Source organism: Oncorhynchus masou, chromosome 5 (genome assembly GCF_036934945.1).
Source record: "Oncorhynchus masou masou isolate Uvic2021 chromosome 5, UVic_Omas_1.1, whole genome shotgun sequence".
Lineage (NCBI taxonomy): Eukaryota > Metazoa > Chordata > Actinopteri > Salmoniformes > Salmonidae > Oncorhynchus > Oncorhynchus masou.
The window spans coordinates 54,341,613-54,354,888 of NC_088216.1; the positions used below are offsets into that span (position 1 = coordinate 54,341,613).

The 13,276-nt window shown below is 42.5% G+C and overlaps 1 protein-coding gene across 1 annotated transcript; it reads right to left on the bottom strand.

Annotated features, from left to right (window-relative positions):
• Window positions 1-233: 233 nt before the first annotated feature.
• mmp19 (matrix metallopeptidase 19) lies at window positions 234-5,166 on the bottom strand. The gene is made up of 9 exons (XM_064966068.1): window positions 4,455-5,166; window positions 4,067-4,155; window positions 3,621-3,751; window positions 3,248-3,460; window positions 2,663-2,908; window positions 2,395-2,514; window positions 1,965-2,129; window positions 1,664-1,791; window positions 234-1,438 (listed from the first exon to the last, which is right to left on the bottom strand). Exons 1-9 carry the CDS (start codon window positions 4,548-4,550, stop codon window positions 1,208-1,210), a joined length of 1,419 nt encoding a protein of 472 aa, XP_064822140.1. The 5' UTR covers window positions 4,551-5,166; the 3' UTR covers window positions 234-1,207.
• Window positions 5,167-13,276: the final 8,110 nt, after the last annotated feature.

Consider the following 13,276-nt stretch of genomic DNA (forward strand, 5'->3'; position numbering starts at 1 on the left):
CGTACCCCTTCTAAAACTACTTTAATCATTTGTCTTGCCCATTCACCCTTGGATTGTGTATGTGTGCCATTCAATGTCTCATTTGTCTCGAGGCTTAAAAATCCTTCTTTTAGCTGTCTGGCATTTAACAAGTGACATCAAGGGATCATAGCTTTCACCTGGTAAGTCTATGTCATGGAAAGAGCAGGTGTTCCTAATGCTTTTTATACTCCGTCTACATCAAAGGAAACAAGGACTGTTGAAATGGTTTTATTGTTGACTGTCATTACTCATTTGTACAACTACATCTTGGATGAATTAACAGCTAAATAAAAATCACTGCACACATATATAAACATTTCCAAATGGTACTGTAGGCCTACACACTGTGAATTCCCTTTAGCTTGTAGGAGTCACATGACTATGAAAACATCAATAAACATGAGGTTCAACAGAAACATCAGTACACAATTATAAGCCAGTTATAAAATGTGGACATCGTGATGTGAAAGCTGGTGTTGACCTTGGAAGTCTGACGCAACACCAATGATATTAGGCTTCTCTTTATGTGGGAAGGCCATACTCTAGCCCTATAAACGCATAACATGGCGACAAAAAACTCACAAATACTTTTTCAGACCCGTCCACAAGCCAAACGTCAAAAGAAAACGAAGTTTCAAAGTGCTGGGTGAACACCATTGAAATCAGTACACATACTGAAAAGAGGGCAAACAACAACTGAATAATCCCATCCACATCTGTTGTGAGGGATAGGAAGGGCCCCCCTGGAAGGCACCCAGAGAGCATAACAAACAGCCTCTCCACACACTCCCTCAGAACTTAGTCTAACACGTTTGGGTCGAGGTCCTGCCTGCGTTACATGGAAACAGAGAACTAGTAGGCCATAACAATATGACACTCAATACTCAACCTTATATAAGCACGTATGTCTTACTTCAAATGGCTTTCCCACTACTTACGTTGATAAAGATTCTATCTCACGTTTCGAAGAATTCGTTTGACATAACATATCAGTTGTTATGACTGATAACATCTACTGGTACATGGAAATATGTTATTATATTGGTTTCACAGTGTGAACACAATGTTATCACAGAGTGGTTGTGGTTGTTGTTGTTGTGTGGTTCCCTGAACTGTTAATTGTGAACACATCTCACCAGCAACGTATTGAGGTTTATGGTGTCTGCTGCCCTCTAGTGTCTAGCTCCTAGCAGCGCATCCAGCGTTCACTCATGCTGAGCGGGTAGCCTTTGTCTACACTCAGTAGACCGTTCACACGCCAGTACTTGTCTCCCTTGAAGAAGAAGATGTTTCCATTGGTCCAGGTAAAGGCAGCATCAGGGTTGGAGGGCACCCCAGTGAAGAGATTAGAGAGGGGTTTAGGGTACACGTTGAGGTTACTGTGGCGCAGCTCATCCCACTGCCAGTACCCTGTACCCTGAGGAGAGGAACAACAGAGGACAAAGATGATTAGTACAAAGAGTATTTCATGCTGGGTATTTGGCATATTCATCATATTCAAGTGGGTAAAAATGCTACTGCTTCAATTTTTGTTGTCATTAATCTACTATAACAACTTACTGAATCCATAATGCTCAGTTGTCATTTGTATCAATTTTGAGTTTACAGGTTAAAAAGTATTGATATAAGTGTGTTGGGTTACCTTGAAAAAGACCAGCTTCTTATTCTTCTCTAAGTACAAAGCGGCATCAATATTAGGTGGGATGCGTTTGAGCTCTTTGGGGTACCCGTAGTCCAGGAGAAAACTGGTGTATCTCCACACTTTATCACCTGTGGACAGAAACAGTAACACATTCACACATTCTGGGCCGGATCACTGTCAATCAATCACTTGTCAAGTATTACACAGTTCATACTATCGGTCTATCTTTAAAATCATCTCACTTTACCTCATTTGTTTGTCAAAAACACAATACATTTTAAAGTTATAGAAAATATTACACCTTTAAAAAAGTATGTCTTGTTTGTTCTCTGAGAGTAAACGGCTGCGTTCAGGTTCCCAGGCAGTCCCGTCCACAGCCGGTCGATCTTCATGGGTGCATTGTGTCCCATGTCAGACACCGTCCACACATAATCACCACTGAAGGCAAATGTCTTCCTCCATGGACCTAATAAGGAGGAGCATGAAATAGAACACTGAAGGTCCAATCTCAACCTGTCAAATTCCATTGTCGTCTCAATTCCATTGCAGAGAGCAAAAATGTGGTTAGTTAAATCTATCAGAGTAAAAAAATATTGCTACAATCTTGAATAGTGTAACGCTACAATTTGTAAGGCAGAAATAAAAGCTTCCAAGGGAGACATGTACACTACAGTGAGCATCACCACTTTTGACTGTATATCGCTGGTCAGTATTGTGTGCAGACATCTTACCCAGCATGATGGCATCCAGCTTGGCAGTGCAGGGGTCTGGGATGTCTCCCTTAGCACCAGGGGGGCTGTATGTGGGGAGTGCCACCGAGGGCTCAATTGTAACACTTGTATCACGTTTACCTAAAACAGATTATTGGACAAAGGATTTGAGGGAGGATGAGAGCATTACCGGTGATGTGTAATATATAGCTTTCTGAGAAGGGTGTACTGTTTTTCAAGTGAAAAAGTCCAAAAACATTGGTACCAGACCAACCCAGGCTCTACTCACCATACATAGCCTGGATGCCTTTCACGTCATCAAAATGCAGACGGAAGTTGTTACGGTAACCGGTGTAGAGAGGGGCCATGAGAGCACTTCTGTACTGGGAGTGGCCCAAGCCCAAGGCGTGGCCTATCTCATGGGCAGCGATGATACGCAGGTTAATGCCATAGAACTTGCCCTCTGTCCAAAACTCATCCTCGTCAAAATGAACAATGCCTGACTCTGGGGGTTCAGCATGGGCCAGCACGTGACCTACAAAATATTTCAATGGCAATTAATAAGTATCAACAGTGAAACATGGGGTACTTAACTACTGTATGTTTGGTGTGTGTGTGTGTGTGTGTGTGCGTGTGTTAGGCTGAGATTCAAGCCGATCGCGCTTGTAGACAACCCAGCTTTTAAAGGCAACAATGTGACAGCGTTCGTGGAGATTGCATTTAAGGTAAACACTGCAGATGTCAGCTCAATTAGAATTCACCTTTAGAATGTCAAGCATGCTATAATGTGGATCTAGCGAAGAGCAGCATTAATCCCGGTCCTAAAACTACAGTAACTCCAACCCAACTGTATCCGACCCATAGGCACACTCACCCCGTCCATCAAAAGGCGCGGCACAAGTGGCATCTTTCGCATGGAATGAGATCCTGATGTCGGCTCGTCCATACTCAACCTCGCGGAAGCTCAGTGGAGCCACGTCGCTCCAGTACTTAAAGGCAGAGCGGATCGCCCTCTTTGTCTCACTCTTTGGCATGTCTGGAGTGTAGTTGTAGATTCGCCAGGTCAGGTTTCTCTTGCGCCAGTAACCTAAAGAAGAAAAAACATGCATTTACCATAAACACAGGTCTAGACGAGAAACCACATAGTGTAGGTGAAGATTATTCTTATTAAGTTTTATGTCCCAACCCACCATCTGGGAAACACTGTTTCATCCCACCCCCACATACAATATCCTCTCCACACTCACCCAGCACTCTGTATTTTAGGGTTTTCTGGTTGAAGGTGTCCTCTATGCCACAGCGAGGCTGTCTCATCATCTCTAGGGTGGCCTTGTCAATCACTCCATTGACAGGCAGGCCTGTCACTCTCTGGAAGACCCTGGGGAAAGGAAGGACTGAAATCTCCAATAGCAGATGCAGCATGTGCATACTGTAAATGTAAGGCAAGGAAACATTTCCTGCCAATGGGAAATGTTATGCTAAAGAACTGCATTGATTGTGGTGCATGTGTCAATGTGACTTGCAAAAAGCTATAGAACAGAGCTGTGTTTGGATCTGAATTCACAAAGGGACATTTAGAGTAAGTATGTTCAGATGTTTTGCTTGTTCAGGTTTGTTGGGGAAGAGGAATCACACATGTAAGTTGTTGTTGTGTTCATAGAATGTAGGTTGTGTTGCTGAGGATCTACTTTACCTGAGGGCCTCAATGATATCTTCTGTCTGGATGCCCTTGTTCTGAGGATCCAGCGGAGTGTGCAGATAGCCATACCTCTTCAGGTATGCCTGGTAACACAATAACCAGTGGGGATACAAGGGTTACTTTAGAAGTTTCAAAGTGATCCTATTCACCTCTTACACTGTGCAGGACAACAGCCACATGAAAGCCATATGATAATATGATAGGTTACACATATGTCCCTTTTCATCACATATGCCTATAGGGATGGTCCAGTTCATAAGCATTTCTGATCAAGTTTGTATTATGAGTGTGAACATCCACAATAATGCTGAGTATTCAGAAGTTGCAATGTAATTCAAAGAATGAAGATAGACATTACTTCAAAAAGCTGTAAAATTCCTACCGTTGCTTCAGTCGCCTCCATCCTCCTGTCCATCACTCCGGTCATTACGCACAGCACGAGCACCGTGAGCACCGTCAACTGCAGAAGGTAACCCATTTCGCAAAACTTCTATGCTGGAAAAACTGCTCTAATCGTTACGAAAAGCAAGCAAATATGAAGTCCGTAACACACTTTGCAGGACGCTCTTGTCTTGATTACTTGTAAAAATATATATATACTTATTAAACATTAGTTAGGAAAAAAATGTTTTTGTCGTTCATCGTTATCTGTTACTCTCCCAAAACTTTACTCTACTGGCTTTCTTCCGTATGTTCTGGAGGCTTATAACTCAAGTGCTGAGTGAGTCAGCCCTGACCAACTGTGATGATCCATCTCTGAGGAATGAGCCTGGAGCAACGGGCGAAATGGTTTCACTTTGAAACAGTCAAATTCAGTGGTCGACCATTTTCCGAAGCTCTCCAACTCCCACACACCACGTGCCTCCTGCGTCTCATGAATAACACACATTGGCGGGAGACTTCAGCCTATTGGGCTATTTCCCACGGTAACTACGCGCTTCAAACGTCAATGCACAAGAGAAAAACGCAACGTTGCACATGGATTCCTGACACTGTCAGTGCTACCCGGAATCATAGGGATGTACCTACCGACAACCCCAACCTTAAACCCTACTCTTACCCTATCCTTAACCCGTGCCGTAGCCATTTTAAATGTCTACTTAAATGGGATAAGGAAATCGCAAGGGTTACTGTTAGCACTGGACCTTTTTCCCAACAGTGCTCACAAAGTAGACACATTTTACCACGTCATTGGCATAAAGAAGTTGTAACACTGCACAATTGGTCGCTAAGCAAAGCTTTTCCATAATACAGTTTCCCAAGCCCAACCAACTGTGTCAGCCAGGTGTCAGTGTGTGGTGGTTAAAATATAACCTTGCAGTATGTGATGGTGGTGGCGTAGGCCTATCAAGCCCAATCCAAGACTTTGAATATACAATAATGAATAGGGTGAATTCGGGAAAGAGTGGGACATTATATAAACTGTGACAGCTTAATCCTGACGTGTTTATTTATTGGTCTGACAAGAGAACATCTAACCTATTATTACCCTTGCAGAGAAACCACATTATCAAAATCCCATCACTTTATTGGTGTGACTTCATAGAGGAGGGCAGAGAACGCTTCATCATAGGGGGGGGGGGGGGCAAAGCATGCTTCAAACAGGAAACTCACCCGCAAAGCACACAGTAAGATCAGTGACATAGCTTTTTTTCTGTTTTGAAGTAAAGGTTATAAAATTGTCATAAATAATGCACTGTGCCAAATTGTGATGTAATATTATGTTTAAAGGTGGTACAAATAGAATTTCTCCACTATTTGGAAGCTAGGTGAATTGCAACAGCAATAGGCTACATTCAAAACAAATACACTTGAGCCTTTTACTTTCAGTTTTGGTCCACCAGCTTCAAGCAGCTGTAAGAACTATATTTTTTGTTATTAAAAATATATTTCACAGTGATTTAGATCATACAATGATTCCCTACACACTATTCAGTGATTGTTTTCTCACATAGAATTAAATTGATCGAACAGTGTAGAATTTTAGCAACAGGAAATGAAAGAGCGATTTCTACATCCCTGGTTTCCACTAGAGAATACGGCCAAATTCCTATTTTGACAAAAGAAGCTGGCCCAGTGGGTGAAATTAATAGGCGAATATCACAGTCAATCACAACATTGGCGGGTAAGTAGTACTGTGAAACACGGCCTCCCGGGTGGTGCAGTGGTTAAGGGCGCTGTACTATCAGAGACCCTGGGTCCGCGCCCAGGCTCTGTCATAACTGGCCGCAACCGGGGATGTCTGTTGGGCGATGCACAATTGGCCTAGCGTCGTCCGGGTTAGGGAGGGCTTGGCCGGTAGGGATATCCTTGTCTCATTGCACACCAGTGACCCCTGTGGCAGGCCATGCGCAGTGCACGCTAACCAAGGTTGCCAGGTGCACAGTGTTTCCTCCAACACATTGGTGCGGCTGGCTTCCGGGTTGGATGGTGCTGTGTTAATTAAGAAGCAGCTAGGTTGGGTTGTGTATCGGGGGACACATGACTTTCAACCTTCGTCTCTCCCGAGCGATGAGACAAGATAGTAGCTACTACAACAATTGGACACTACGAAATTGGGGAGAAAAAGGGGTCAAATAAAAAAATAAAAATAAAAAAAAAAATACTGTGAAACACTATCATTCCACTATTACTGCAGATATATTATGGACATTAATATATCTGCCATCGCCACTGTGGAGATGGGAGAACAATGTAAAAATTCAACAACAACAAAATGAACGTGTAGCACCTTTAAGTGTTGTAATTGTCTTCTTTTTTGTTGTTGCTTTACCAACCATAGCTAGCTAAAGTGGTACACTCTAATAGGCTTTTCCAATGGAGGGAAGATATCCAGTTTACATTAGGGACCCCTGTACTGGGACACTTTTGAATTTCCCTCTTCTGTGACCTCTTCAGACATCTATCCACCATAATTGCCCATCTATCCAACACATGATACATTTCTGAAATCTTCAGATGTTTCCTAATCACACAAAATGTAATTGTCATTGGGATACAATTATGACTACAATTATGGTGTCCCAGTTTATCTAACCTGCTGTCCCAGTCTACCAAATGCGAACTGAAGATATGGTTTTGACTTAGTGTACACAAATGGGTGTGTCAAGCCTCCTGTGAATATAATATCAACATACGTTTTTTTGTGTGATTAGGAAACAGCTTGAGGATTTCATAAATGTATAATTGTGGCTAATACAGTGCATTCGGAAAGTATTCAGACCCCTTCACTTTTTCTCATTTTGTTACGTTACATTCTTATTCTAAAATTGATTTTAAAAATCATTAATTTAATTAATTTAATTAATTTAATTTATTAATCTGCCATTTTTGCAAATATATAAAAATGTAAAAAACTGAAATACCTTATTTACATAAGTATTCAGACCATTTTCTATGAGACTCAAAATTGAGCTCAGGTGCATCCTGTTTCCATTGATCATTCTTCAGATGTTTCTTCAACTTGATTGGAGTCCACCTGTGGTAAATTCAATTGATTGTACATGATTTGGAAAGGCACACACCTGTCTATATACGGTCCCACAGTTGAGAGTACATAACAGAGCAAAAACAAGCCATGAGTTCAAAGGTCCTTTGTCCTTAGAGCTCTGAGACAGGATTGTGTTGAGCACAGATCTGGGGAAGGGTAACAAAACATTTTTGCAGCATTGAAGGTCCCGAAGAACACATTGGCCTCCATCATTGGAAGAAGTTTGGAAGAAGTTTGGAACCACCAAGACTCTTCATAGATCTAGCCGCCTGGCCAAACTGAGCAATTGGGGAATAAGGGCTTTGGTCAGGGAGGTGACCAAGAACCCGATGCTCACTCTGACAGAGCTCCAGAGTTCCACTGTGGAGATGGGAGAACCTTCCATAAGGACAACCATCTCTGCAGCACTCCACCAATCAGGCCTTTATGGTAGAGTGGCCAGAAGGAACCCACTCTCCAGTAAAAGGCATATGACAGCCCGCTTGGAGTTTGCCAAAAGACACCTAAAGGACTCTCTGACCATGAGAAACAAGATTCGACCCCACAATGGTTAAAACAACATCAAAACTCACACAATGTATCTAGGCTTGGTACCTGAAATGCATCTCCTTGCTTCTCTTCCCCTTGTGTATGTGTGGTAGTTATATCAATATTGTGATTATTATGTCACCACAAGGGTATGTCAGAGCTGGCACACACTGTTCTCTGTCCTTTTACAGACCAGGACAGCGAGAGGGTGTGGAAGATGTAGATAAAGTTAAGCCATTTTCTGGATAGTGCAGCTGGTGTTGGCAGCAGGTTCCCTCAGCCTAACCGAAAGTGCAGCAGGGTAGTTTGAGTAATCTCTTGGAGTTTGCCAAAAGACACCTATAGGACTCTCAGATCATGAAAACAAGATTCTCTGGTCTGATTAAACCAAGCACTCTTTGGCCTGAATGCCAACATCATGTCTGGAGGAAACCAGGCACCGTTCATCACCGGGCCAATACCATCCCTACGGTGAATCATGGTGGTGGAAGCATCATCCTGTGGGGATGTTTTTCAGTGGCAGGGACTGGGAGAGGAGTCAGGATTGAGGCAAAGATGAACGGAGCAAAGTACAGAGAGACCTTTGATGAAAACCTGGTCCAGAGTGCTCAGGACATTTCACCTTCCAACAGGACAACGAGCCTAAGCACACAGCCAAGACAATGCAGGTGTGGCTTCGGGACAAGTCTCTGAATGTCCTTGAGTGGCCCAGCCAGAACCCGGACTTGAACCCGCTCAAACATTTCTGGAGAGACCTGAAAATAGCTGTGCAGCAACATTCCCCATCTAACCTGACAGAGCTTGAGAGGATCTGCAGAGAAGAATGGGAGAAACTCCCCAAATACAGATGTGACAAGCTTGTAGCATCATACCCAAAAAGGCTGTAATCGCTGCCAAAGGTGCTTCAACAAAGTACTGAGTAAAGGGTCTGAATACTTATGTAAAGGTGATTTCAGGTTTTTATTTTTAATACATTTGCAAAAATGTCTAAAAACCTGTTTTTGCTTTGTCATTATGGAGTATTGTGTGTAGATTCGTGAGGGATTATTATTTTATTTTTTTAGGTGAAAATGTGGAAAAAGTCAATGGGTCTGAATACGTTCCAAATGCACTGTATGTTGAATAGATGTCGAAAGAGGTTACAGAAGACGAAAATGCAAAAAGTGCCCACTTATTACGAATTCACCCTCAATGTTATTTTGGCTCAATGTCATATTATGTCTTGAAGAGAAGTAGCCTATATGGGATAATATAATATGGCCTTTTTAGACCACATTGAAGTGCTCCTTTCAAGTGGCTGTGCAAGCAAGACCGTATTCAAGTCTAATCATTTGACCTCTGCAAGGGTAGTACGTTTTCCATCAGCCATCATAACTGCTTATATTTTGTGTTAAGGTTTGATACATTTGTCAAATCAAATTGTATTGGTCACATACACATGGTTAGCAGATGTTATTGCCAGTGTAGCGAAATGGTTGTGCTTCTAGTTCTGACAGTGCAGCAATATCTAACATGTAATCTAACAATTCCTCAACAACTTCATAATACACACACATCTAAGTAAAGGAATGGAATAAGAAAATATACATATAAATATATGGATGAGCAATGCCAGAGTGGCATAGGCAAGATGCAATAGATGGTATAAAATACAGTATATACATTACATATATACATTTATGTTTGTAAGATCATGGTCAATGTTTTCCTGCGTTGATTTTTACACAGTCCTGGGGTCCTGAGGGCTTAAAGAGACACTGGAGAAATTCTGAAGTGAAGTACACACCATAGTTTCACTGCACAGCTGTACATTCCTCAGCATGCAACAAGGTGCCAATAGATACCAATGACCAAACCACAGAACTGTCTCAGGGACAGAAATGCAGTGCACTGGTTTGAAGCCAGAGTGTGAGAATACCATTAACGTGCTGCTGATATACAATAAGTGGAAAAGCAAAAACCATAGTCTTAGTTAGTTTATCATTCTGAATTGACGGCTTTTGATATCTTTTTTTGTGTAGCTTTACATCCTCCTCCAACTTATCAACATTATGAGGGCATGCTACAATAATGTTCAAAACCTCACACACCTTTCAAGGACATACTCAGGTTGGCATTTCAGAAATCAGTTTTGCAGCTTAACAAAGAGATTCATTCACAATGTATTCGTTTGGTCCGCCTGCAGGCTTTCCAAGAAAAAGAGTCTGAACTTGAACTTGAACTCATTCTTCTTGAGTATGTGCTGTGTGCATGTACAGTAAGTACAATTTCAGCAACCAAATCATGATAACATTCCACAGCTGTTTGTAGAGAAACCTCAGTGATTTATATCTTAGTCCTTGCTTCCTATTTTCTGATCATTAAAGCTATAGACGGGTTGGTTGTTTAGCAACAAAACTGACTTGGCGCAACTATGGGGAACCAAATCAACTGTAACGGCCGTTGTTGGAAGAAGAGGAGGACCAAAGCGCAGCGTGGTATGTGTTCATGATGTAAATATTTAATTCATCAAACTGAACACTGAAATGCAAAACAATAAAGTGAAAGAACGAAACGACAACGAACCAGTCCTGTCTGGTGAAGACACACAACAGAAAATAATCACCCACAACTCAAGGGTGAAAACAGGCTACCTAAGTATGGTTCTCAATCAGGGACAACGATTGACAGCTGCCTCTGATTGAGAAGCATACCAGGCCAAAGACAGAAATCCTAAATCTTAGAAAAAAGAACATAGACTGCCCACCCCAACTCACGCCCAGACCATACTAAAACAAAGACAAAGCAAAGGAAGTATGGTCACTTGACATAAACGTGACATAAACATATTTAATGTATTTGCCTTCGACCCCACAATGGTTGAAACAACATCGAAACTCACACAATGTATCTAGGCTTGGTACCTGAAATGCATCTTCTTGCTTCTCTTCCCCTTGTGTATGTGTGGTAGTTATAGTGATATTGTGATTATTATGTCAACACAAGGGTTTGTCAGATCTGGCACACACTGGGTCTGATAGTACAACAGCTGTTCTCTGTCCTTTCACAGTCCATGGCAGCGAGAGGGTGTGGAAGATAAAGACAAAGAGAAGCCATTTTCTGGATAGTGCAGCTTGTGTTGGCAGCAGGTTCCCTCAGCCTAACCGGCAGGTTCCCTCAGCCATGCGCCGCAGGGTAGTTTGAGTAGTGGTAGCTGACTCCCACATCTATTTACTTAAGAAAACCTCAAGCAGTTGCACAATAGCCTAATCAAATCTAATCCAATTTTATTGGTCACATAGACATGGTTAGCAGTTGTTAATGCGAGTGTAGCAAAACGCTTTTGCTTCTAGTTCCATCCGTGCAGTAATATCTAACAAGTAATTGAACAATTGCACAACATCTACCTTATACACACAAGTGTAAAGGAATGAATGAGAATATGTACATATAAATATATCGATGAGCGATGGCTGAACGGCATAGGCAAGATGCAGTCGATGGTATAGAGTACTGTATATATATATATATATATATGAAATGAGTAATGTAGGGTATGTAAGCATTATATCAAGTTGCATTGTTTAAAGTGACTAGTGATACATTTATTACATCCAATTTTTAATTATTAAAGTGGCTAGAGATTTGAGTCAGTATGTTGACAGCAGCCACTCAATGTTAGTGATGGCTGTTTAACAGTCTGATGGCCTTGAGATAGAAGCTGTTTTTCAGTCTCTCGGTCCCAGCTTTGATGCACCTGCACTGACCTCGCCTTCTGGATGATAACAGGGTGAACAGGCAGTGGCTCGTGTGGTTGTTGTCCTTGATGATCTTTTTGGCCTACCTGTGACATCGGGGGGTATAGGTGTCCTGGAGGGCAGATAGTTTGCCCCTAGTGATGCGTTGTGCAGACATCGCTACCCTCTGGAGAGCCTTACGGTTGTGGGCGGAGCAGTTGCAGTACCAGGTGGTAATACAGCCCGACAGGATGCTCTCGATTGTGCATCTGTAACAGTTTGTAAGTGTTTTTGGTGACAAGCAACATTTTTTCAGCCTTCTGAGGTTGAAGAGGCGCTGTTGCTGTTGCGCCTTCTTCACCATGCTGTCTGTGTGGGTGAATTATTTCAGTTTGCCCGTGATGTGTACGCCGAGGAAGTTAAAAATTTCCACCTTCTCCACTGCTGTCCCTCTGCTGTTTCCTGAAGTCCACGATCATCTCCTTTGTTTTGTTGACGTCGAATGTGAGGTTATTTTTCTGACACCACACTCTGAGGGCCCTCACCTGTAGGCCTTGTCGTCATTGTTGTTGGTAATCAAGCCTACCACTGTAAACTTGATAATTGAGTTGGAGACGTGCATGGCCACGCAGTCATAGGTGAACAGGGAGTACAGGAGCGGGCACCCAGTGTTGGGGATCAGCAGGGTGGCTAGAGATGTCGTCTTGGCCCGCAGCCTTGTGAGGGTTAACATTTAAATGTTTTACTCACATTGGCTGTGGTGAAGGAGAGCCCGCAGGGTTTGTTAGCGGGCCGTGTCAGTGGCACTGTAATCTCCTCAAAGCGAGCAATGAAGTTGTTTAGTTTGTCTGGGAGCACGACATCGGTGTCCTCAACGTGGCTGGTTTTCTTTTTGTAGTCCGTGATTGTTTGTAGACCCTGCCACATACGTCTCGTGTCTGAGCCATTGAATTGCAACTCTACTTTGTCTCTTTACTAACACTTAGCTTGTTTGATTGCCTTGCGGAGGGAATAGCTACACTGTTTTTTTAAAACCTTTTTTTAACTAGGTAAGTCAGTTAAGAACAAATTCTTATTTTCAATGATGGCCTAGGAACAGCAGGTTAACTGCTTTGTTCAGGGGCAGAACGACAGATTTGTGCCTTGTCAGCTCAGTGGTTTGAACTTGCAACCTTCCGGTTAACTAGTCTAACGATATAACCACTAGGCTACCCTGCCGCACCCTTTAGACATGTTTCTGGGTTGCCTTGCCATGATTAAAAGCAGTGGTTCGCGCTTTCAGTTTTGCGCGAATGCTGCCATCAATCCACGGTTTCTGGTTGGGGAAGATTTTAATAGTCACCATTGGTACAACATCATCGATGCACTTGCTCATAAACTCACTCACCGAATCAGCACATACATCAATGTTGTTGTCCGATGCGATCCGGAACATATCCCAGTCCACGTGATCAAAGCAATCTTAAAGCG